The sequence below is a fragment of the Neophocaena asiaeorientalis genome, unplaced genomic scaffold (assembly GCF_003031525.2).
Source record: "Neophocaena asiaeorientalis asiaeorientalis breed wild unplaced genomic scaffold, Neophocaena_asiaeorientalis_V1.1 scaffold65, whole genome shotgun sequence".
NCBI classification, from domain to species: domain Eukaryota; kingdom Metazoa; phylum Chordata; class Mammalia; order Artiodactyla; family Phocoenidae; genus Neophocaena; species Neophocaena asiaeorientalis.
Window position 1 is genome coordinate 15,468,536 of NW_020173215.1, and position 25,149 is coordinate 15,493,684.

Here is a 25,149-nt window from a genome sequence, read left to right on the forward strand (position 1 = left end):
CGGCCCGCGGCGTCGCGAGGTCTTGCTCCCGAACAGGTGAGTGCGCGGCGGTTCCGGGCGGAGAACGCGGCGGCGGCCAACGCGCGGCCGCCACCTGGAGACGGCGCGGAATGAATGGGAAGCCGGGGGCCGCCGAGCGGTGGGGTCGGACCGGGAAGCGGGTTCCCCTCTCCCTGAGCCGCTGTCTCCGCTCCCCTTTGCGGCTCTGTCCTCGCCTTCCCTTGCCTGGGGCTTGCACCGCGTCCGGTAAGAACCGGAACCCCGCGGGAGCTTCTAGTTTGATCCTTACCGTTCGATGCCGTGGTTTTTGTATTTCTCGCTCTTGACCTGTAAGTTTTCCCCTTCCGAGGCCGCAGATTATTTGTGTTTTGTTTCTAATCGCACTAATGATGGAACATTTTATGCAAACAAACAAACAAAAAATCTAAAGTTACACTTATCTGATCACGTGACCTGCATGTCTTTTAGGTTTCTGAATTTTGAAAAATGTCATGTGAACAGTGTGTTATAACACGCACTGACTCTTTGGCCATACATTTGAAATCTTTTGGGAGCCTTCCCGTCTTAATATTTGCGTCATTCTGCGTCCTGTATACCTGGCTTAAGATCTTGCAAAGGTGATGCCGTCTTGGCCAAGAGCCAATTTTATACGTCACGTGCCCTGGATTTCCCCTTTTTGGCCACAGAGGTTTCTGCCTGAGGACCCATTACCGCGGCTACAATCTACATACAAAGTAGTCATACTTTTCAAAATGAGGAATAAAGCTTCTCTTTCAAAACTGGCAATCTTATCACACTAAAAAAGTGTATTTTGGTTGTGCTCAAGTTTATTGCTGTTTAAGACGTATGAGCATCTTAGATTGTAAATAACTACAATTTGCTCCAAAGGTCTGGATTAACGGTTTGGGGGTTTTTGGGGGGGTTTTTTTTGGCCCCGCTGCGTGGCTTGCGGGATTCCCAGACCAGGGATTGAACCCAGGGCCAGGGCAGTAAAAGCCCTGAGCCCTAACCACTGGACCGCCAAGGAATTCCCAAGTTTGGGATTTACTTAAGGGCAGATTGAGCAGTAAAAAGAATATGTTCAGTGTGGCTTTCTTTACTTAAAGTGATCACCCAAAATGTGACTAGGGCCTTAGCTGGCGGTCAAGTGGTTTAAGACTCGGCGCTTTCACCGCAGGGGACGCAGGTTCGATCCCTGGCGGGGGAGCTAAGATCCCACATACCCTGCGGTGCGGCCAAAAATAAATGAATAAATAAAGTAAAATAAATTTAGGATGTTAAAGTGGTTACCGGAGACTCTAAATTCTTCAGTGTTCTTAAAAAGGGTGAATTTGGCAGTCACCGAGATCTTTCCAGTTCTATAGGAGTTTGGCACAATGAAATAACTGTTAGAATGGTTACCACCTAATATCTGATAGTGTTTTTTTTATAAAGTATTTTTTAAATAAATAAATTTGTTTATTTATTTTTGGCTGCTTTGGGTCTTCGTTGCGGTGCACGGGCTTCTCATTGCGGTGGCGGAGCACGGGCTCTAGGCGCGTGGGCTTCAGTAGTTGTGGCACGTGGGCTCAGTAGTTGTGGCGCACGGGCTTAGTTGCTCTGCGGCATGTGGGATCTTCCCGGACCAGGGCTCGAACCCGTGTCCCCTGCATTGGCGGGTGGATGCTTAACCACTGCTCCACCAGGGAAGGTCAGTGGTTTTTCTTGCTGGAAGTTTTCAGGAGGAACATTGTTAGGTTTGAGGTAGGAGAAGGGGTGAAAGAAAACCAATTGGGGTCTTCCTAGCCGTCTCTCCTATCCTAACCTTTCACCTTAAGTTTCCTCCAGGCCCCTCGGGGCAGTTAGTCAGTAGGCTCATCTTGGGAGTACAGATAGCTTGCTTAACACACATACAGAGAGCTGTGCTGTTGGCTGAGGAAGAAAGGCCAGAACATTTGGAATCTTCGGCTTTGGACCCAGAAAGGTGTTTAATGAACTTTCTGGAAGTCCCCCGAAGTTTTAGAAGGAAATTGAAGGATTTTATGGTAGTTAAACTATTGTAAACTATTATAGACAGTTACTACTACAAGATCTAGACAATTTTCCGGCTTCTGTGCAGTTTTCGCTTCAGCTGCTTGTTGGAAGACACTCATGGATGCATTCATCAGCTCATCGCTTGATCACTCATTCATTCAAAAACTTACAGTCTGTCTCACTCTGTAGGTGCTTTATTATAGGAGGTAAAGGAACGTGAGACTTAGCCTGCCTCTAAGGAGTTTAATGCCCAGTAAGAGAGGTGAGTTTTGCACAAAGACATGACTGTTTAATGAAATCAAACACCTTTTATTCTTAGCCTGTTACAGTTAAAGGTTTGCAAATGGCACAAGGATGCCAGAGAGTGCAAAGTCTCTTTTAGCCGTGGTGATCTTTTTCGGCTTCAAAACGTGGTTGGCATTTGAGCTGGGCCTTGAAGTGCAGTTTAGGATGGAAAGAGATTAGAACACTTTGCTTGGGAAAAGCCAGGAGCAAAGTGGAAGGCATGAGGCATGGATGTGTCAGGGTGAGAGAAGAGATACCTTGCAGAATGTTTCCCAAAGAGCCTCAGAACCAGCATTAGGTGCTTTTTAAATAAATGCAGATTCCTAGATCCTACTGTAGACTTACTAAACAGAATTGTTACCCGTGGGCCCCAGATTCCACATTACTTAACAAAATAGCAACAGTAATAACCAGATTATGCTTACAGGCCCCAAGGTTTAGACATCTGGCTAGAGAAACCTTCAGGGAACTGAAGCTACTCTTCCCTTCAGCACCTTTTTGCGGCGGGGAATGGGTAATAAAGCCCCACACTTGACCCCATTTGATAATCAGTTCCTTCCTAACTTAACGCCCCTTGGCAATCAGAGGTCACTGGAAAGATGAGTGCAGCCTCTTGGCAGTCATCAAATGCTGGGTTATTAGAATTTAAAGGGGGACCTAGCAGTGTTTTGCTACCTTTTCTCATGGAAGGACAGCAGCCCCCATAAAGAAGTAGCAGTTGCTACGTTTACTGTGCTGGATGACTGTACTGGTCCGGTGTCATCTGTGGGTTTATAAATGCCTTCCTCCTCAGCTAATGAAGGGTTGGCTGAATTACTGTTCTCCATCACTGGAACATGTTGCTTTTTTTCTTGGTACAATTTTAAAAGCAAATACCGGCTCATTGGAGGAGGCGGCTTTAATTAGTATGTCCCTTAATGGTGTGAGTAAGCTGCTTATGAGAGAGAAGAAGTGCAAAAGCTTGTAATTATCAAGCTTCTACAAAAATAAATTGCTTTCTTGGTAGGAGAACCAAGGTATTGTTTTCCTGTAGCATTTAATGGTAAGAGCTTAAATACAGTGAGTTATTGGGGGCTTTTGAATTAGTAACCGTGGCTCCAGACTCACACTCAACACACTTGTATGAACATTTGCAAATCATTTAACTTCGCTTGCTGGACTTTACCTAGGGGGAAAAAATTAGTAAGATAAATTGGTATCAATTGATCCGCAGGTATTACTGAACATGGTACACTTAAAAGGCCAAATATTGTATTGCTTCTCATGACTAATTGCAGCAGAGATTGAGAAGAAAGACGTGAGTGTGGCTAGGTTTGTTGGATAAAAACTTTGCTTTGAATGCAAGAAAGGAGGGTGAGAGAAGACCATGTGCCAGAAGAAGGTGGCAGGTATGGGAACAGCGATGAACACCCTGGGCAAAGGGGTACTTGAGAATCATCTGGGCCTTTCACCTGTCTACTTGAATCAGTTTTTCCTGAGAATCCTGGCTGTGTTGTGTTTAACAAATGCCCCAGGTGATTCTCTGGAAAGCCTAGGGAGTCTTTTATAAGCTCCACTCCTAGAGGTACTTGTTCCTCCTGGAAAGTTTGGGAAACCCGGAGAGAATTCTGGACGAGTGTTAAAGAGTTGTGAGCTTGGGGCCTAAGACAATTCAGGAGACGCCTGAGCAAGAATGTATACCTGAGCAAAAGCGAGCTTCAAGGAAAGGAAAGAACTGGTGTATTTGTGAAAGTTCAGTGAGACAGAACTTGACACTGACATTGTAACGGGAGTGTACAACTTATAGGGTAGGTAGGTGGATAACTATATACTCTGTAGGTTCCTGTGATGGGATGTTTGCTAAAAGAGGTGAGGCAGGTATATTCAGGTCCTTGGAAGGAGGAGGGAGACTCAGCATATATGTTTATTGTTAGTCACTCTAATTGGGATTCATAGGACCTTGATAACCACATGAATGGTCATCACACCTGATGGATACTTAGCAATTCAAGGTTGATGTGCATTTCTCTTTTGGGTGGTTCGTGCTGAATTTTATTTGGAAAATTTTCATGATCGTTTTTTTCTTTTTTTGAATTTTATTTATTTTTCTATACAGCAGGTTCTTCTTGGTTATACATATTAGTGTATACATGTCAATCCCAATCTCCCAGTTCATCCCACCACCACCAGCACCACCCCGCCACTTTCCCCCTTGATGTCCATATGTTTGTGCTCTACATCCGTGTCTCTATTTCTGCCCTGCACACCGGTTCATCTGGACCATTTTTCTAGGTTCCACATATATGCGTTAATATACGATATTTGTTTTCCTCTTTCTGACTTACTTCAGTCTGTATGACAGTCTCTGGATCCATCCATGTCTCTACAAATGACCCAATTTCGTTTCTTTTTATGGCTGAGTAATGTTCCATTGTATATATGTACCACATCTTCTTTATCCATTTGTCTGTGGATAGGCATTTAGGTTGCTTCCATGACCTGGCTATTGTAAATAGCGCAGCAATGAACATTGGGGTGCATGTGTCGTGTTGAATTATGGTTTTCTGCGGGTATATGCCCAGTAGTGGGATTGCTGGCTCATATGGTAGCTCTATTTTTAGTTTTTTAAGGACCCTCCATACTGTTCTCCATAGTGGCTGTATCAATTTACACTCCCACCAACAGTGCAGGAGGGTTCCCTTTTCTCCACACCCCCTCCAGCATTTGTTGTTTGTAGATTTTCTGATGATGGCCATTCTGACTGATGTGAGGTGATACCTCGTTGTAGTTTTGATTTGCATTTCTCTAATGATAAGTGATGTTGAGCAGCTTTTCATCATGATAGTTTTTTTAAATAATATTTTAAATTACACAAGTAACACATGCCCATTAATAAAAATATTTTCCCTCAGAGCTTAAATGTCTTTGTCAGTACTGGTTATCCCCAGAAGTTTAGGCTTGCTTGTCCTTGGTGTTCAAAAGTTCTGTCAGGATAAATGTCTCAGGTCAGGTGAGCCCATTCAGTCTAAGGACATCCCATGCTTTAGCACAGGAAGATTTTCTATTATTTCTTGGGTTATTTTATCATATTCATCACTGTATCATCCCCCCTTCTCATGTTATTGAAAAGTTCAACAATGTTGTCCATATGGATCCACCCTCTATGGCTCCTCTCATTTTTTCAAGTCTTTTATCTTTATTTCATGAGATTTTCTGAGCGTGTCTATTTTGCAGTCGTTTACAATTTCTGGGCATTTTCTAGTTCTCCACTCCTTCTCACAGAAGCCTCGTCTTACATTGTGTCCTGTGTAGTTGTAAATATATGTAGCTATGTGTATTTTAGGATTTATAGACCAAATATCTGTTACAACTGTTCATCTCTGCTGCTGTAGTGTGGAAGCAGCCACAGACAATACATAACCCTTATTTATGGACATTGAAGTGTGAATTTCATATGATTTTCACATCATGAAATATTATTAGTTTTTTTTTTTCAACCATTTAAAAATGTCAAAGATCACAGGTAGCACAAATACAGGGCACTGGCCAGATGTGGCTCACGGGCTGTGGTGTGTGGACCTCTGATCTAGAGGGAAAAATACCAGCAAAATAGTCCTCTTGGCTCCATACTCCATGTTTCCATTCGTAGCTGTAAACCTGGCCCGCTTCTCGAGTATCCCGGGAACGTCAGTGGTGGGCATCAGGTAGTAACACAGACCTGATGTCTTAGTGGAGAGCTGCTGTCCCACCAGGTTCTTTTCATTTCTGCCTTTTCAGTTTCACTTCAGAGCATTCTGCTAGAAAAGCCGGGCTTGTGGAAGTGCTTGGCCAGGCCACTAACAGTCGAGCCAGTTTTAACAGGTTAACCTCAGCGTTCATCGTGGAGGGGTTTCTCTTTCCCTCAGCCGTATTTTCTAGATGAATCGGGCGTGACTGAAGGTACAGCTTAGCCTTGTCTGGAAGACACTTGGGCGTTCCTGTCTGTGACTGCTGCCCAGCAGAGGTCGTTGGGATTGTCACACTGTGTCTAGGATCTTGTATTTTTAGACACGCTAGGTTGAGAGCCGTGACCTTCACTTGATATCTCTAGTAACGCCGTGTGGGTCATTACACCAATTTGTACACTTTGTGCTGTGCCAGCGTGCGCACCGTGACAGCGGTGACGTCCTCGTGACGTTCTCGCAGAGGAGGTGGAATTCGACCTCTTGACCCCGTGCGCACCCCTGGCGTGGCTCCATCCAGTTGTCCTGACTCTGGACCAGCGCTATCAGGGATGCTGCTGAGCAGCGGTCCAGGGTGCAGGCAGCCTTCCCCAGGCCCTGACCCTTTGCCAGTTGTGCAATCCTGAGAAAACCAGGTAATCGCTTAACCTCAGTCTCCGTGTTTATAAAAGTGGGCAGACACAATACCTACTTTGCTGGATTGTTGGAAAGAGTAATGAAAGTACATGCAAGGAGTATGGCACATGCTGGACTCTCAAATGTTAAAAGTAGCTTCTCTTTAAACCCAGAAAGTGCGCTTCACTAACAGTAACAAAATAGCTAACATTTAGCTCCCATTTCGAATGTGCTGGGTATGGCTAGTTTAATTCAGCGGCCAGTAACTCAGTGAAGAAAGTGAGCCACAGAGGTAAATACCTTGGTCAGGATCTGATTAGTAAAGGAGGAACCGGGATTTGAAATGCCGCACAGCCTAACCCGAGTCCACGTGTTTAAGACCATCTTGCCTCACTGAGAAAAGTGAAAGCTTTCGCCGTAAGGCTTTCCCATGCTTAGAACCCGGTCTCTAGGACCCAGGGAGTGTAATGTACTACAAGTCCACACTGCGTCACAGAACTTGAAGGCGGTTGTGTGCATTTACCAGGTGGACCTGCCGGGGACGTGTTGCACTGTTTTGAGTTTCGGGTGTTCTGGCTGATACGGGTACATAAACACAAAGAGAGGGCCCTGACTACAGTCTCACAAAATTCCAAAAATGTAGAGTGGCTCCGGACAAGTCACTTCTGAGCCTCATCTATAAAATAGCCAAGGGGTTCTTGAGAGGGTAACAGGTGTCTCAGCAAGTAAAAGTGCCTAGTGCACCATAAAGTGCTCTACCAACGTAAGGCGGTTCTTCTGCCCGTGTTTGACAGGGGTCCTTAATTAACACTTGGCTGTCACTTGCCATCCTTTCTTTTTTTTTTTTTTTTTTTTTTTTTTTTTTTTGCCATCCTTTCTTTTATCAACGTTCTTAAAGCGCTAGGCCGGGTACCAGGGGAAGTGGTAATCAAGGCAGATGTAGTCCCTATTCCTCATAGAACTAATGAGGGAAGGACAGGGATTGTAGTTCAAATGTCAAGGGTCATTTAAGTAAGAGAAGAAGGCCACGTGTAAGAAAAAGGGAGCCACTGAGGCTCGCTCCATGAAGCTCTGAGGTGGGGGGCTGTGAATCTTTGACTTCTTCAGTAAATACGAGCTATACCACATATCCAACACCCAGGCTGTTTTAGGTCGATGGTTATCTTGTGACTGTCTTGAAGGTGACCGCGTGTGTTCAGGAAGCTGCTCTAAGGAGGCCAGTGAAAGAAAGCTAGCTGCTGGGTTAGCCCGTCTAAACTTTCCGAGGTGGTTCAGCACGCGGCCAGTAGGTGGCAGCACAGGCTCGCTGTTCAGTGATGCCTTCCCGTGACGTCTGTGCTTTACACTTCTGGGTACTTTACGCTTGGAGGTTTCCGCGGGCCCAAGGCTGGTCAGCTCCAGCAGCTTCTCAGGCGTTGGACCCAGAGAATCCTGGCCTTGCTTCAGTTTTTGCTTTTTAACCAGTATTTTTGCCAAGCCATCGTTTCAGGAGACTGAGCTCAGGCTGGTTGTGAGAAATTATTAACAGACTGAATGGTTTGGGCAGACTCTAGAAGAAGCAGTTGCTGGGTAAGTAGAGAAATGTTACGTGGAGAGAGGTCTTTCTGCTGAGATTTCTGAGTGCTGTTAGGACTGCTTGGGGTGGTCAGCCCAGTCAGTTCAGGTCTCAGCTGTTTGGGTTCTCATCCAGCCTTCTAGTTATTGATTGAAGGTGTTTTCATTAAACCCCTGATCATTTGCCTCTGATGGCTGGCACTCTTAGGAACTTACGTGGTGGTCTGCCTGTTGCTTTAGAGTTGCTTTAGTAATCAGTAGCTTAAAGAGTAAATGTATTCTGTATTTTAGTAATTAGCCCACTTTTGCTTTATTAGGAAAATAAAGGGATGACAAAGTGGGGGAAGTTGACATACCACTGCTGTATTTCTGGAACCTAAATAATCTGAATTCTCTGGCAGACCTTTAAAGGCTGTTACAAAGGTAAGAAGAGTTATTCCTATAGAGTGAAATAGCGACGTTATTTCTCCATCGCCATCACATCATCACGGAATGCAGGCATCCAGTTCTCGGTGTATATGAAAATATGCTTATAGGATTGGGAAACGGCAAGAGATGGGAGCGGTGCAGCTAAGTGAGAAATAGAGGCATGAGAGAGAAAGCTGTTATCACCTGCCTTTTGCCTGTATAAATTACATCATGTGCATTGCATTGAAGTGAGGGCTCATAACTTTCTCTAAGTAAAGTGGCTGGAAAAAAATGAATTTGGGGCAAAAACCGAATATAATCTGGGGTCAGATAAATAACACTCCAAACACATGTATGTAAAATTCGACCCAGAAGCTAGTATGAGTGCCAAATAAAAGTTCAGTAGAGGTTTTGTCAAGATTTCATGCCTTCCAGTATCTCAGCAACCACCTGGATGAATTGTTTGGCTGCCTTGCCTCAGGAAAGTGGCTTTCCATGTTGCTGTTCTGAACCTGTGACAATCGTTTTCAAGCCCTGAATGGCAACCCCTATTAAGGTATAAAACCTCAGCAGAAAGGCAAGCAATTTTGGAATTGGACTTGTATTTATGTGTGAAAAGATTTTTTAAACGGTCGATACTCTAAAAGAAAAAAATGACTTTTTAAAAAACAGGTGAGAGAGTTGTTACTAAGTGATCCCTCCTTGTAAAAGGGGCATGATCAGAGTGGCTACCTCCAAGGAATGTGGTGAGAATTACCTAATTTGCGAGTGGTGCATAGTTAAGCATCCAGCAGTCATTAGCCGTCAGGGGAGTCATCCTCAGGGTGGGGGAGGGGCAGAGGGTGGCGCGTGCTCTTCAGCGTTCCTTTGTTCTCAAATTTAAATAACTTGCCTTACCACCTAGCAGTTCCTGGGTGGCTCTGAGCCTTGCTACGACGGTGACGGTGTTATAAGTACAGAAATAGCATGTGAAGTCTCCATGGTGTCCCCTTTGAGTTATTAATTCCCTAGCACTTCCTTTGAATTGATGTCTCTATGTTACCAGAAAGTTTTAGGAAATAAAGCCTTGAAAAATAACTGAGTAAGCTCGTATGTTCTTAGGATGAAAGCCAAAAAGAATAACTGAAGACGGGAAGAAATGAATTGGGACTTCCCCAGATCCCTTCTCATTTGGTTCGGTAACCTGACTTTATGAGAAGAATATTTTTGAGTTATGGAAAAATCTAGCTTAGAAATATAAGGACAGAGGTCAGGGAAGCTTGTCCGTGATTTGGAGATAGTACTGGTCTCTGGAGTGCCGTGGAGACGGCCTAGCAGCAGTGACCTCTCCCACCTTTTGTGATCAGATGCTCTGTCAGTTTGAGAAAAATTCAGATACGTGCTCTGTGTGAATTACAGACATGTCTACTTTCTGTTATTTCATTTCACCTTTTTTAGTTCTCATTTTCTCCCCGGGGATTGCTTTGCTCGTATCCCCTGGAACGGGATGTCTACACTGAGGTGACGGTTGGTCTAGAAGAGACAGTCTCACCTTTTGTTCTCTGGACCCCTTCGCAATCTTAAAAAACACGGAGGGTCCCACAGAATTTTGTCTATGTGGGTTAATATATAACATAATTAATATGACCTAGGTTTATATATCATGTTAGAAAGTAAGACGAGAATTTTTAAATGTTTATCAAGTCATTTAATAGTAAAATCAGTGTTAACATAAGGAACACTTTTGAACTGTTTTCCAAGACAAAAAGAAAGTTAGTGAAAGAGTGGCACTGTTTGACATTTTTGGAAATCTCTTTAAAGTCTGGCTTAATAGGAGACAGCCGTATTCTCGTGTCTGCTTCTCCATTCAATATGTTGTGATATGGTTTGGTTAAAATATATGAAGAAAATTGAGTCTCTCGCAGATAATACAATTGGAAAAAAGTATTTTAATAGCCTTATAAGATAATCGTGGATAGTCTTTTTTTGTGGTAGTCTCTATGTTAATACGTAGTTATTTGTGACTTGGAATCTGATACCATATATATCAGTGAACTTTTGGTATTGGTTATTTAGAAAGTGTCGTTTCACTGGGTTATGCAGATCTTCCAAGCGTTACACAGTATAGAAATAACTGTGGCTACTCTCGCCACCCATCTTGTCAGAAACTTTTTTTAAGTACTGGGGACTTGTCAGGCTCCTGATGGCAGATACGTTTTCCAGAAGTTTTCCTCGTGGGCAAAAACTCTGTCCGTTGTTTTCCTTCAAGTGACAGGCTGACTTCTCCTTACGTTTTTGTGGGTAAGTGTCTGCCTCGTGCCCATATGTGATGAACTATAGTTTGTCGGCTCTTCGAGGTGAAATGGTATCCCATGAAGACAGGGCCGAGTTCATTTTGCAGCTCAGACGCTCACCCGAGCGCTGCTCCTTAAGGCAGCGTATTTTGCGTGCAGCGTAAGTGTTTCCGTGGACGCTCCATTTTGTCACAGATTAAAGATAGGTCATCGAGGCTGCACATTTAACAGAGATACTACTGCCTCACTAAGGGACATTTTAAAGTAAAACAGGCACTCTTAAACTAAAACCCTGAGTGATGGGGATGCGTACAGTGGCCACCAGTGGAGCTCGGTGCCGGGACGTGCCGACGGGGCGGCGGTTTCACCACGGCTGTGCGGAGAACAGGCACCAAGACAGAGAAAACGGCACGTGGGGGCTCGGCGTCGTGAACACCTTGGCCGTGCGTGGCTCCAAGCGTCTCAGACATCCCCAGTGGCCCATGAACCACGCCCGCAGCTGCTGCTGGAGCAGCGCCCCATCGGCGGGTCGGAAACCAAACGTAGTCGGGTCACGACCAGCATTTTTTAAAAAAAGAAATGGAATGCACCAGAAAATGGCCCAGATGTCATGCAGAAAAAAGCTGTTCTGTGAACCTCCTCTTAGATATCTATGTATGCCGTGTGTGCGCGCTGAGTTGTGAGTGTAGAATGTGTCCGTTTCAATTTTTATACTTATTGGCTAGGTATAGCTTAATGTTATACATGTAAATATATAAATATTCATGTGTATTTATTATGTGTGTTTACGTAGCATCATGTAAAAATGACAGTTTTAACTGAAAGCGTTCATTGCTACAGAAGTACCTTATCTGCTGGGGCGTGACGAGGCATCAGGACCTCCTAGGGTCCCACAAAAAAATCAAACAAAATTCCTTAAGAAGTAATGTTATATCTTACCAAAATGTTTTAGATTTATGTTTCTATCCTCACAATAACCCCGGACATATAAAGATATAAAATAGACCTTTGTAGCATGGGAAAAAAGCAGGTGGATGGTTAGCATTAATTAAATAAATGATTAGCTCATGGCAGACAGCAAGTGGAAAAACACAGCCGTCCACATCGCTAATTATCTCTGTATCTACACATCTATATATGTATAGTAAGTGAAACATGAATTCAGGCTGATATCTCTGATTCCAGCTCAGTACCATGGGGTTCCTTTTCTCTTTTTTTTTTTTAAATTTATTTATTTTTGGCTGCGTTCATAGCTGCACATGGGTTTTTCTCTAGTTGTGGCGAGCGGGGGTTACTCTTCGTTTCTTCGTTTTAGTGCACGGGCCTCTCATTGCGGTGGCTTCCCTTGTTGCGGAGCATGGGCTCTAGGCGCGCGGGCTTCAGTAGTTGTGGCACACAGCCTTCGTTGCTCTGCATCGTGTGGGGTCTTCCACATGCTAAGGACCAGGGCTCGAACCTGTGTCCCCTGCATTGGCAGGCGGATTCTTAATCACTGTGCCACCAGGGAAGTCCCTGCATACATATTCCTGAATGAACTTAAGTTCACTTAGGTAAATACCTAGGGGCATGAATTCTACGTGTATTTTTAAAACTGCCAAACTGTCTTCCAGAGTGGCTATACGTGGGAAGCAGTACATGGGAGTTTGTGAAGGCTTGCTACTTCTTATTTAAATGTTTGATAGACTCACCAGCGAAGCCATCAGGGCCTGGGCCTTGCTTTGGGGCAGGTTTTAACTTAATTTAGTACCTTGCCGCCCTAGTTGAATACTTCCATGGAGCTGAGGGGGAGGGGTGGCACCAGCCCCGGCAGGACCGGGCACAGGCTAGCACTGTCCTTAACTGAAGTTCAATAGCTTTCGTGAATAAAAGCTTCTCAGTTCGTTGTATGCCTTTGGTCTCCATCCAGAGCACTGAAATGGCTGGTTTTGAGACTCTCATCCGGGTTGATAATCGTTTTGGCGGAGGACTTGTCGGCTTCCTCGTGTCGTCATGCCTGAACTCTCCTGTCTCGTGGGTTTCTCCCTCTGCTGTGTCACCCCCTTAGCAAACAAACATGATACAGCAGCTTCCCCAAATTCTCAAGCCTCCATCTCCAGCCACCATTCCACTTCTCTCCTTTTTGGGGGGGAGGGGGGCAAGATTTTCTCAAAATACATCTCTACTCTCTGTCCTGTTGTGCCAACACCTCCACCCAAAATCAAAAATCGCTGTCGTTAAATTCACCGACGTTTCCCATGTCGCTGAATCCAGATCTGAGCTGTGCTCAGGCTTCATTTTCCTTGAACTATCAGTAGCCCTTGACACAGGACACAGCTCCCTTGTGGACGAAACTTTCTCTACTTTGCTCTCCCGATTGTCCTGCCCCTGGCCTGTGCCTTCTTTGCAGATTTTCACCACACCCTCCCCAGTCTGATCCAGAGCTGAGTCCTCGTCTGTGCCCGACGTCTCGCACGTGTTCATTTCCAGTTTGCACCTCTCTCCTGAGAATTAGTCATGTCTTACGGCAGATCCCCCCCCGTCTTCCTAACTTGTATTGGCAGCTTCACCCTTCTGGTTGCTCCGCCAGCCGCCTTGGAAACTTTTTTTTTTTTTTGCGATACCCGGGCCTCTCACTGCTGTGGCCTCTCCCGTTGCGGAGCACAGGCTCCGGACGCGCAGGCTCAGCGGCCATGGCTCACGGGCCCAGCCGCTCCGCGGCATGTGGGATCTTCCCGGAACCGGGGCACGAACCCGCGTCCCCTGCATCGGCAGGCAGACTCCCAACCACTGCGCCACCAGGGAAGCCCCCTTCCTCGGGGCTTTTGCATTCACCATTCCCTCTGCCCAGAATGTTCTTGGATTTCTCTAAGACTGGTTTCCTTATGACAGATCTCTGTAACCTTTAGTGAGACTTCCTTGAGCGTCCTGCATAAATTAGCAACTTCCAGTCCCTAGCATTCCTTGTCTCCCCTTTCACCTTTTTATTTTGCTCCAAAGCACTTTTCAGCATATGACAAAATGTCTATCGCCTTGTTTGTCTCCCTCCGTACAAAAGAAGCCCCATAGCCAATAAGGAGAGAGACTTTAGTCTGTTCAGTGATGTATCCTGTGGACCAGAGTGGTGTCTGAGAGAGCAAGGCAGGGGCTTATGGTGGCCACCTACCAAGGAAGTGGTGGAGTCAGGAATGAGAGCTCAATATCTTGAGTCCTTTTTTGAAGTCCTTTTCTCATTACTCTTATCCATCCTGATGGGTTTAGCCCTTACTATACCCCAGCCCATTCCACACAGCATGCATTCACTTTTTCTCTTGTTAATTTACGTATATATTAATCTTTAACCAGACACTTCTTGAGAGAAAAGATCAGCTCATGTTTTTTAGGTATGGAGCGTTCATCCCAAAGTTCAGAGAACAAGAAATAAGAGTGTAAAATCAGCATACTGCAGACACATGGTTCCTGAGGACTGCAGGGTTAGATTAGGTTGTGGAGATTAGTTTTGCCAGTGCCCACTGGCCGAGAGAGTAACCTGCAGGGCTGGGCAGAATGCGGAGTGCCCAGCAGGAGCGCAGAGCCTTGCTGTCTAGGAGGAGGGTGGAGCCATCTTCCAGGACCATGTATCTCTGTCCTGACGCCTTGCTCTCTATGCGAGAAGCCGATTGGTTGATCAGCTTCCCAGGTACTTTGGTATCAGAAGGCATGTCCTAGGCTGGCTTCGTTATTAAACAGGGTATTCAGGCTTGCATCTGTCCATCAAGGGGACCCGTCTTAGGGTAAGATCTAAGGAGGAGAGACAGGACTATAGTAAATATGCCCTGAAATTCCCCTCTGCCCAGTCTCTTAGTTGAAATTTTGCCCGATTCTCTTTCTTGGGTAAATGAATCTAGTGAAACGAGCAAAGGGTCTATGTCAGTAAAATTTTTGAAAAGACAACCTTTAGTGCATTCCAGAGTACTTTTATTACACCCAACAGAAATTGTCCATTTGGGGACTCAAATTTGAGGGGAATAAAAGTCATTTTGAATAACATACGCAGGTTTTCTTAATAGAGGTGTGTGTGCCCTCTAGTAGAAATACTATTTTGAAATTGCTGCCTGTTCTAACCTAGATGCATTTTCCAAATAATCTTTAAGAAATTATGGTCACTTAACAAGCCTTGTCAGCAGCTCTGGAGAGTGGCACAGCTGAATGGTGGTAGAGCTGGGACTGGAACTGATGCTTTGATACCCACGATGCAGTACATCCTTCCTCTTTTTTGCTGCAAAGCTTTGTCCTTTGATGGTAAATTTAATTTTTGAAAACCACCAAACGTCACAAATAAGGTGAATGACAAGATTTAATAATCCACTCTTGGTCCAAAATGAGCCAGCCGGCTTTAACAAGAGTGTTTTCCTTGAATGTTGTAGCTAATAGCCTATAAATACATTTCTAAGACCAAACCAAAAAAGGACAACAGGGAATGATGAAATTAGAATATCCAATCTGCTTCATCTCACATCTACACAACAGTCTCAGAATAAGAATTCTGATGCTACCATTACTAATTATGATCACTGAAGACAATTTTTTTTAAGTTTTTTATTTTGATAAAGTCCAAATTATCAGTGTTTTGTGTTGTGGATTGTGTTTTTTGGAGTTTTTCTGTTTTGTTTTGTTTTGCCGCACCATGCACGGCTTACGGGAATCTTTAGTTCCCCGACCAGGGATCGAACCCATGCTCCCTGCAGTGGAAGGGCAGAGTCCTAACCACTGGACCGCCAGGGAATTCCCTAAAAACAGTTAAACAAATTTTAATTGAATATGCTTGCTTCTTTCTGGTCCCTGCTCCCCCCCCACCCGCATGCTTTTTTTGGGTGTACTAAACCTTCATTGGTTCATTATCAGATCACATAGCCATTGTATATTGTACTCTGTCTTTTAACCTCATTTAGACTTGATTTTCTAAGTAGCTATATGTTTAATATCGTACCACCAGTTCTTAAATCAGTGTCTCTGGTCATTTTGGTCTAAATCTTGTTCTCTAGTTCCAGGGGTGGCAAAGACCTTTCTGAAAAGGGCAGGATAGTAAACATTTAAGCTTTGAGGACCAAAAACAATCCTGTCACATATTTTGTGTGTGTGTGTGTGTGTAAGTAACATCTCTTTAAAACCATTCTTTGCTTAAGGACTGTACTAAAATACATCTGGCTGCAGTTTGCCATCCCCTACTCTAGTAGTTTCCGGAAGAAGTGCTCCTGGCATCAGTGTTCCAGTTTTGCTGGATATAAAATCCTTGGCTCGTGTACTGATGAGCCATATATATAAAGTTTGACGTATATTTGAAATACGTAACTTCATTTTCTTCTGGTATAAAACACTGCAGTTGAAGTGCGTGATGCTCTAATTGTCCTTGTAAGTTACTTGCTGCTTTTGCCTAGAGCCCAAGGGATTTTTTCTTTTTCTTTTTCTTTTTCTTTGCAGCCCAGTTGGTGTTGGTCATTCTGGGTTGATATTCTCAGGTATGTGTGCCCATGATACATGTTTTTTTAACCTCATAATTTTTTCCTCTTAAACCATTCACTTTATTTTTTTCCAGCTTTATTGAGGTATAATTAAGAAATCAAAACTGTACGTATTTAAGGTAAACCACACGATGTTTTGATGTTTGTAAACGTTGTGAAATAATTACCTCAGTCGAGCTAATTAACATGTCTCACTCACATAGTTACCCTGTGTGTTGGAGGGCGTGGGGACGTGAGATCCCTTTAGATCTCCTCTCTTAGAGGATTTCAAGCATGGAATACACTATTGTTAACGGTAGTCACCATGCTGTACATTAAACCTCCAGAACTTAATTCATCCTGCATGATTGAAACTTTGTGCTCCTAAAAGTTTTCTCGATTTTTAGTTTTTAGTATCTGTTTCATTTCCTGATATGTTGCATCTTCGCTTAAAATTAGTACATAATGTTTGCCACTGCCTCTTAAACGATTTCTCTGCTCATTTCTTTCTGGTATATTTTTTGTTACGAATTCCTTGTGTTGCCTCACTTGTGAGTTTTCTAATTTAGGCACTTCTGTCATTGTCTTACCTTTTAGCTCATTTTGCAGCAGGACATAATTTTGATTGGCTTCCTCGCCGTCTGTTTCCAGCACACGTTTATTGTCTGAACAGACGCCAACCTGTTCCTTATTCACTTCACGTGAAGGTTTTTCTAAGTTTTTAGAAGGAAGTGTGGCTCGGGAGAGTCTTTCTGGCTTCACGTAACTCCTCAAACCTTCGACTCCTGTTGGACACTGCTACCCTCTTTTTCACACGCCTTTTCACGTGGTACTTGCTTTTTATCACAGCAACTACCCCAGAACTCAGCTTGGCAAGGATATGACGGCATTAGAAGGATGTAGAGCAGTCCTGTTGAAAGTGAGCTGCGTCAAGCTGGTCCTTTGCCTAGAGTCTGACAAATGTCACATACTGGAGCCCCTGTGCATTTGCTGTGACGCCCTGTGACAGTTTGGTCGACCGTTAGGGTGATGCTGATGATCTGGAAACCACACTTGAGAAAACAGTAGGACTTTTTTTTTTTTTTTTAAATTTATTTTATTTTTTGGCTGTGTTGGGTCTTCCGTGATGCGTGCGGGCTGTCTCTAGTTGCAGCGAACGGGGGCTGCTCTTCATCGCGGTGCATGGGCTTCTCGTTGCGGTGGCTTCTCTTGCTGCAGAGCACGGACTCTAGGCGTGCGGGCTTCAGTAGTTGCAGCACGCGGGCTCAGTAGTTGTGGCTCACATGTTCAGCAGTTGTGGCACACGGGCTCTAGAGCACAGGCTCAGTAGTTGTGGTGCACAGGCTTAGTTGCTCCGCAGCATGTGGGATCTTCCCGGACCAGGGCTCGAACCCATGTCCCCTCCATTGGCAGGCGGATTGTTAACCACTGTGCCACCAGGGAAGCCCCCAGTAGGACTTTTTACTGCCTTTTACTTATTTGTTTATTTATTTATTTTTTATTCGTGTGTGTGTGTTAGTTTCTGCTGTATAACAAAGTGAATCAGCTATACATATACATATATCCCCATATCTCCTTCCTCTTGTGTCTCCCTCCCATCCTCCCTATCCCACCCCTCTAGGTGGTCACAGAGCACCGAGCTGATCTCCCTGTGCTATGCGGCTGCTCCCCACTGGCTATCTATTTTACATTTGGTAGTGTATATATGTCCATGCCACTCTCTCACTTTGTCCCAGCTTACCCTTCCCACTCCCCGTGTCCTCAAGTCCATTCCCTACGTCTGCATCTTTATTCCTGTCCTGCCCCTAGATTCATCAGAATCTTTTTTTTTTAATTCCATATATATGTGTTAGCATACGGTATTTGTTTTTCTCTTTCTGACTTACTTCACTCTCTATGACAGACTCTAGGTCCATCCACCTCACTACAAATCACTCAATTTTGTTTCCTTTTATGGCTGAGTAATATTTTTACTGCCTTAAAAAAAAAAAACCCCAAAAAACTAGAAGTACAGAAGAAAGATTTTCAGAGTTGTACTGCCAGCCAAGAAGAAAATTCCTCTGGACCCATGTACTCAGATAGTCAAACAGATTTATTAAAAGGAATTTAATATATTCAGATCAAACAGTTTCGGGACAGGTGCGTGCGTGTGTTTACGCGTGTGCGTTTGAGAGAACAGGCTGGCTCGCAGTTGCACGTGCACAGAAATGTATGTTGGGAAAACTGGTGTGTTTCTTTGCCTCCGTCTAGCTTTCTTGTTGGGGAACTACTTTTGAGTTGATGAAAAGGAACAATAGAAAGCATGCTTGCATGCTTGTTAACCCTTGGTGGTGAACACTTGAGTCTGCTTTTGTGACCTGCTACAGCAAGTTCCATCAACCGCTAGTTTCAGGTGCAGTCAGCTTGCCAAATAATACGTTTTGTGAAGGAAACTTTGTGTCCTGCAAGAGGAGGCCAGGACTTGGACGGGGTAGGGAAATCCAGGTTCCTCCATACCAGGAACCGCGCACGGAATCGAGGAGGTGGTTCCAGGTAGAACGTGCCCCTAATTCACACTATAATGAAGAGGCAACAAGGCTGACCGTGAAAGGAGCAGGCAGCTACTTACAAGTGAGGTGCGGGCACAGCTCTCCTCACGCGGACTTGTTGAAGGTTGTGCTTTAGTCTCCTTAGTGAGTTAGTGTCCAGTTGGATAACAGTAGGAAGCCTCAGAAGTGCACTGACAGTGCCTCCTGCACCTCTCCTCACCCTTTCTCCTCCCAGGATCCCAGAAAATGTGGGCAACTCCCTCTGCTCCCAACCCCGTTTCTGACTTGTTAAAAGTCTGGCAATCGATAGTAGATTACAGACCATACTGCTCCGTGATGTTCGGAGTCCCACAGAGAGCCAGATCCCTGGTGTACAGTTAGCATGGACGAGAAGTGGGATTTGGACTTAATCCGGCCGTTTCTCGCCACAGCAGAGGCATCTGTATAGGTGACATGGCTAGGGCAACAGCCTGCTCTAACCGAATCTGTTCTCCAGGATTAACTGGGCTTTCTGATATCTGGCTCTGTACACACTGGTCTTCACGTTCTCACTTAAAATGCACAGAGAAAGGAATATGGATTTTGTTTAGCCATGCTTTCATGAGACTGTGTCTGTAAATTATAAAGACAGATCCTAGGTTAGAATAAGCCATAAAGATCGAGGTATCTCAACAGCGGTATTTCAAGTACCCGCCCTAAGAGAAAGCTAGAACCCGGAAACTCCTTTAACTCACCCTGTAGAACGCGAACGTGGCAACATCGCCCTGAAGTGAGCTCGCGAGCCTGCGTCTTCCGTGCACAGTTAAGTGCCTTGTCTTCCGGCGAGGAGCCGGGCGAGTGACTGTGCTTTCCTTCCCCGCAGCGTGTCCCATGGGAAGCGGCACGAGCCGGCTCTACAGCGCTCTCACCAAGACCCTGGACGGCAGCTCCGCCTCCCAGCACCCAGAGTATCTGGTGGCCCCCGACCCGGAACACCTGGAGCCCATCGATCCTAAAGAGCTCCTTGAGGAGTGCAGGGCCGTCCTGCACACGCGGCCTCCCCGCTTCCAGCGGGGTTTCGTGGATCTGAGGGCCGATGGCCCCAGTAGTAGCCATACACCCATCCGGGTCATGCAGTGGAACATCCTTGCCCAAGGTACGTCTGCGCGCAGGGAGAGGGGCGGGGCGCTGGGAGAGGGGCGGGGAAAAAAATGGGAGAGGGGCGGGGCGCTGGGGCCGCCTGGGGAGCTCCCACACGGGGAGGCTAGGAAGGGGTGTCGTCTGGCTTTCACTGCCCAGTCCGTCAGCTGAAGACGTACTCCTTCCGCTCCACGTGTGCAGACTTTCCGTGCTCGGGGAAAGTGTCTGCTTCGCGGCACGTGCTTCCTGTCTCCTGTTAGCCCGTAAGCTTTCATCAGTTGTCTCCCGCTTTGAGTCCACAGCACTAAGATAGCACCTGGAAGGGGGAAACTGAGTCTACCGAACGGGTGACCCTGAACCTTCTGCAGGGAATGGGGGCTGTGTAGGGGTGGTGCTGAGTCGGGTTACTCCTGAGGCCAGGTTCTTATCCAGACGCCTCTTCATATAATTTGAGGCCAGAGATGTTGCTTCAGTTCTCTGTGCTTTAAGATACTACTTTGTACGGTAGAAAGAACTCCTTTCCTGGGTCTGCTCAGTTAAAAAACAGATGTGTCAGTCAACCTTATTGCCGATCATGTGGCAGTTGAAATTTTAAGAAGAAACCAGAGTCACCATTTTTTCTGGAAAAGAAGGGCATACTCCCTGACTTCCCACTCTTTGATTCATTTGTTTTTTCCAGGTGTAGGAAAAAGCTGCCCATTTTAAATGGGTGTCATTTATTCTTAAGTGGTGTCTATAAAGGCCTAGTATGGCTTATTATAAGTCAGTGTTGAAAGCACTCTAATAGAGTTAAATGTATTTACTTCATCTGGCATAGTTTAGATCTCTTGGACGCCAGAGAACACTGTCTAAAGCTAAAACTTAAGAAGATCTCATGTCCTAGAACATAGTGACAAGAAATCATTTTTCTTTTTTTTTTTTTTTTTTTTTTTTTTTGCGGTACACGGGCCTCTCACTGCTGTGGCCTCTCCCGTTGCGGAGCACAGGCTCCGGACGTGCAGGCTCAGCGGCCACGGCTCACGGGCCCAGCTGCTCCGCGGCATGTGGGATCTTCCCGGACCGGGGCACGAACCCGTGTCCCCTGCATCGGCAGGCGGACTCCCAACCACTGTGCCACCAGGGAAGCCCAAGAAATAGTTTTAATACGAAAGGATCGGTTAGTTGCTTGCTTCATCTGCATGGCAAGAGGTCGGTGCAGTAAGAGAAGAGCCACCCAGGGCATCTGAAGCAGGGGAAGCGCTCTGAAGGTCTTGGGTAGCATCAAGCCTGAGGAGGCTCGCAGGTACTTAGTAGCGGTTCTTAGTCGCTGACCACTGACCGGCTTTTTTCTTTCAGCTCTTGGAGAAGGCAAAGACAACTTTGTACAGTGCCCTCTTGAAGCACTCAAGTGGGAAGAGAGGAAATGTCTCATCCTGGAAGAAATCCTAGCCTACCAGCCCGATATACTGTGCCTCCAAGAGGTGGACCACTACTTTGACACCTTCCACCCCCTCCTCAGTAGACTGGGCTATCAGGGCACGTTTTTCCCCAAGCCCTGGTCACCTTGTCTGGATGTGGAACACAACAACGGACCAGATGGCTGTGCCTTGTTTTTCCTCCAGAACCGATTCAAGCTAGTCAACAGTGCCAACATCAGGCTGACGGCCATGACGTTGAAAACCAACCAGGTGGCCATTGCCCAGACCCTAGAGTGCAAGGAGTCCAGCCGACAGTTCTGCATCGCCGTCACCCACCTGAAGGCTCGCACTGGCTGGGAGCGATTTCGATCGGCTCAAGGTTGTGACCTTCTCCAGAACCTGCAGAGCATCACCCAGGGAGCCAAGATTCCCCTCATCGTTTGTGGGGACTTCAACGCAGAGCCGACAGAGGAGGTCTACAGACACTTCGCCTCCTCCAGCCTCAACCTGAACAGCGCCTACAAGCTGCTGAGCGCGGACGGGCAGTCGGAACCTCCGTACACGACCTGGAAGATCCGGACCTCGGGCGAGTGCCGCCACACTCTGGATTACATCTGGTATTCCAAGCACGCGCTCAGCGTGAGGTCGGCCCTGGATCTGCTCACCGAGGAGCAGATTGGACCCAACCGCCTACCGTCCTTCAATTACCCCTCAGACCACCTGTCCCTAGTGTGCGACTTCAGCTTTAACGAGGAACATTGATGGACATTTATACATGCTTGTCTGTGTCTCCCAAGTCTTAACCAGGGACGTTTCAGGAAGCTGAAATAAGATGAGAGGTTGACTGAGGAAGGCTCCCCAGTTCCTCTCACTTCACTTTCCATGTCTCCAGCATGCCCTTGGGAAGGAACCCCATTTGCTCACAAACCTTTTCCATTAAAACCTACAGCGAAAAAGGTGTTTGCACTCCAGGTTTGGTTTGTATTGTTTTCTTTCCCTTAGCGTTAATTACATTTTGATCACTTAAGGGCATTATATTTGGCTTTGTTCCTAAGCTCTTTCAGTTTCAGGATCCTATGTTGAAATAGACTTGCTCGAGTCCCCTGTAATTAACAACGTTTCCGGTTATTTATTTGTGGTTTTTAAAAAATATCAACAAGTCATGCATGGCAATATTTATTTTTTTTATATCTTCGTGTAAAATTAAGTAAATAAATTATAGCATTATGAACATTTAAAAACCATGCAAAACATAAGTTATAGAGTAATTTATAGTAATCTTCTTAAAACGTTAAAGATGTTCTTACTTGGGGTCTAATAAAATCGTAGTGTACAAAGGAACCGTTTAGGCTGGAGGGGTTTTTGCTTGCTATTTAAGTGGAAATATCTGTTCTCCTTGATACATTCTTCACAAATCCTTGCTGTGCCTCCTTGTCCCCCATTATTATGTTTCTTGAAGAAATTCCATTTCTGGTTTTCCATCGGAATGCTATCCGTGTACATTTGCAGTCACTCAGAAGTGTCATTATATGTATTGAATATGCTTTGCACAGTAGGTTGTTTCGGAGCTGATATGTGGCAGTGGCTAAGTCAGTGGGACCTTCTTTTCAGAGATGGGAAACTATTTCTAGCCTGTTAATGAGGCTGTCCTTGAGATTTACTAAGATAGCCAGGTGACTGGTTTAAAACAACTAGAAAGCAGAAGGTAGAGTTAGAAAGACAACCTGGAATTCTCTTCCCTCAGAAATAAAAGTGGTAAAGATAACAGGTGAAACCCCTTCCTAACAAAAATCCCCCCAAAATAGCCCATTGGTAATAAATGGATAGGTATTTTAACCCATGAGTTGTAAATATTTAAGATCAATAAATAAATGGTCTTTTAAAGCCAGTGTTTTCATATCTTGTCTTTTCAATGCAAAGAGAATCTGAGAATAGACTGGATCTTTTAATCCTCTTAATGCGGTGCCCACACCGTCCTTTCCACCCACACCTTCATTTTTAAACTGGACAAAGGTGGATCTGCAGTTGCACGTTGAAGGCATCCGTGCTACGCTTATGAGGTATCGCTCGGTGACAGGATTGGAGTCCCCAGAGTAGTTCCTCCAGACATTTCTGCATTGGAACCACTATGGAGACAAATGAGGTTTTCAGTATATTGTATACACGAAATCTTGGGGCTACCTGGAAGGAATGGCAGTTGGGAAGAACATCTGTACCAGTTGTCATCTGGTTCAGGTCTTAGCATGACTAATTCCTGTGTTGTTGAGAAGCAGAATACTGATCCGTACAGCAGGCATTGAATATTGTTTACCTACCGCAAAACACACCAACCTGAAGAGAAATTGTCATACCCATATCATAAGCAAATCTGGGTGAGAATGAAAGCCAAAAGAGTGTTTGAATTTCAAATGTTGTCCACCGGTACACAAGCCAGCAGGCTGTGGTTTGCGGGTGGAACTGGGGGTGGGTAGGAATGCCACTGAGCAGAAGGGCTTCTGGAGTACCAGCAAGTCATCGTTCAGTGTTAGCAGGGCCGCAGGCCCAAGCACTTGCCAGTGTGCTTTTGTTGCTCGTATCTGTCTTCATTTAAAATGTAATCGCGTGGGGGCTTCCCTGGTGGCGCAGTGGTTGAGAGTCCGCCTGCCAATGCAGGGGACACGGGTTCGTGCCCCGGTCCAGGAAGATCCCACATGCCGCCAAGCGGCTGGGCCTGTGAGCCATGGCCACTGAGCCTGCGCATCCGGAGCCTGTGCTCCGCAACGGGAGAGGCCACGACAGTGAGAGGCCCGCGTACCGCAAAAAAAAAAAAAAAATGTAATCGCGTGAGCATTTTATGTAAACAGGTTTTTAGTAGTATATAAATCTTGACAGGTGGCACTTTTATACTTTATTTTTACTTCCCCTCTAGTCTTTCTTTGCAGGCAGCTCTGCCTTGTGGACCATCAGGGTAACCTGAAGGCATAACAGTAAATAATAAATCTCTGTTCTAGCTTTTTTTAAGTATGTTCCATTACTGAGTTTCTCTTATTCCATCCCTATGTACCTTTTGATCCAGCTTTTCCTTTTATATCACATAATATTTTGATGGTGGTTGTAATTAGGGTCTTAGAAATTGTGCAGACTCTTGATGACAGGGTGAGAGTGGATTTTTGTTTTTTCTTCATGCCATATTTCAGTAGAGACTCCATTCTACGAGGTAGTAGGAATGGCCGCCTCATTTACTTAAGTAAAGCATAATGGTGTATATCTGTATAACATTTGAGTTCCTTAGTTCTGAGGGCTTTACATATGATCTTAAAACTACTCTTAATTTAAAATGGGGCTTAAAAGGTCCAAATAATTTGACCAAATTCTCAGCTAATAGGTAGAGACAGGATTCACCCTCAGGTCTGTCATGACCCCAAAGGGCGCACTTCCTTCCCCCCACCATGTGCCCTTGGCCTTGAGTGAGTACACATGGGGAGAAAAGTAATATTCTGGGGGTGGAAGAGATTTGTTGAATGCAAAATGGTCAAACACATAAGTCATACTTTTATAGTACACACACAGTATAGAGTTAGAAGCAAGATACAGAGGCTGAATAGTGGCTGTAGAGCGGACTTCAGTTACTCTGATATAATAGTAAAGGAGTACTGCCAAAATTAGAACATCTGATACCGTTTGCATAGTTTGATGGTGGCTTTTCTTTAAAGGAAGCAGTAAGAGCTGTAGTAGTGTTTCAAACTAAAGTAGGAAATTGATGCAAATATTCTGTATTTCAATCATTCTTTTTTTTTTTTTTTTTTTTTTTTTTTTTTTTT

General features: G+C 45.1%; 1 protein-coding gene across 1 annotated transcript; it reads left to right on the forward strand.

Annotated features, from left to right (window-relative positions):
• The first annotated feature begins 6 nt into the window (after positions 1-6).
• On the forward strand, positions 7-23,237 carry NOCT (nocturnin). The gene is made up of 3 exons (XM_024745215.1): positions 7-36; positions 19,696-19,968; positions 21,288-23,237. Exons 2-3 carry the CDS (start codon positions 19,704-19,706, stop codon positions 22,109-22,111), a joined length of 1,089 nt encoding a protein of 362 aa, XP_024600983.1. The 5' UTR covers positions 7-36; positions 19,696-19,703; the 3' UTR covers positions 22,112-23,237.
• Positions 23,238-25,149: the final 1,912 nt, after the last annotated feature.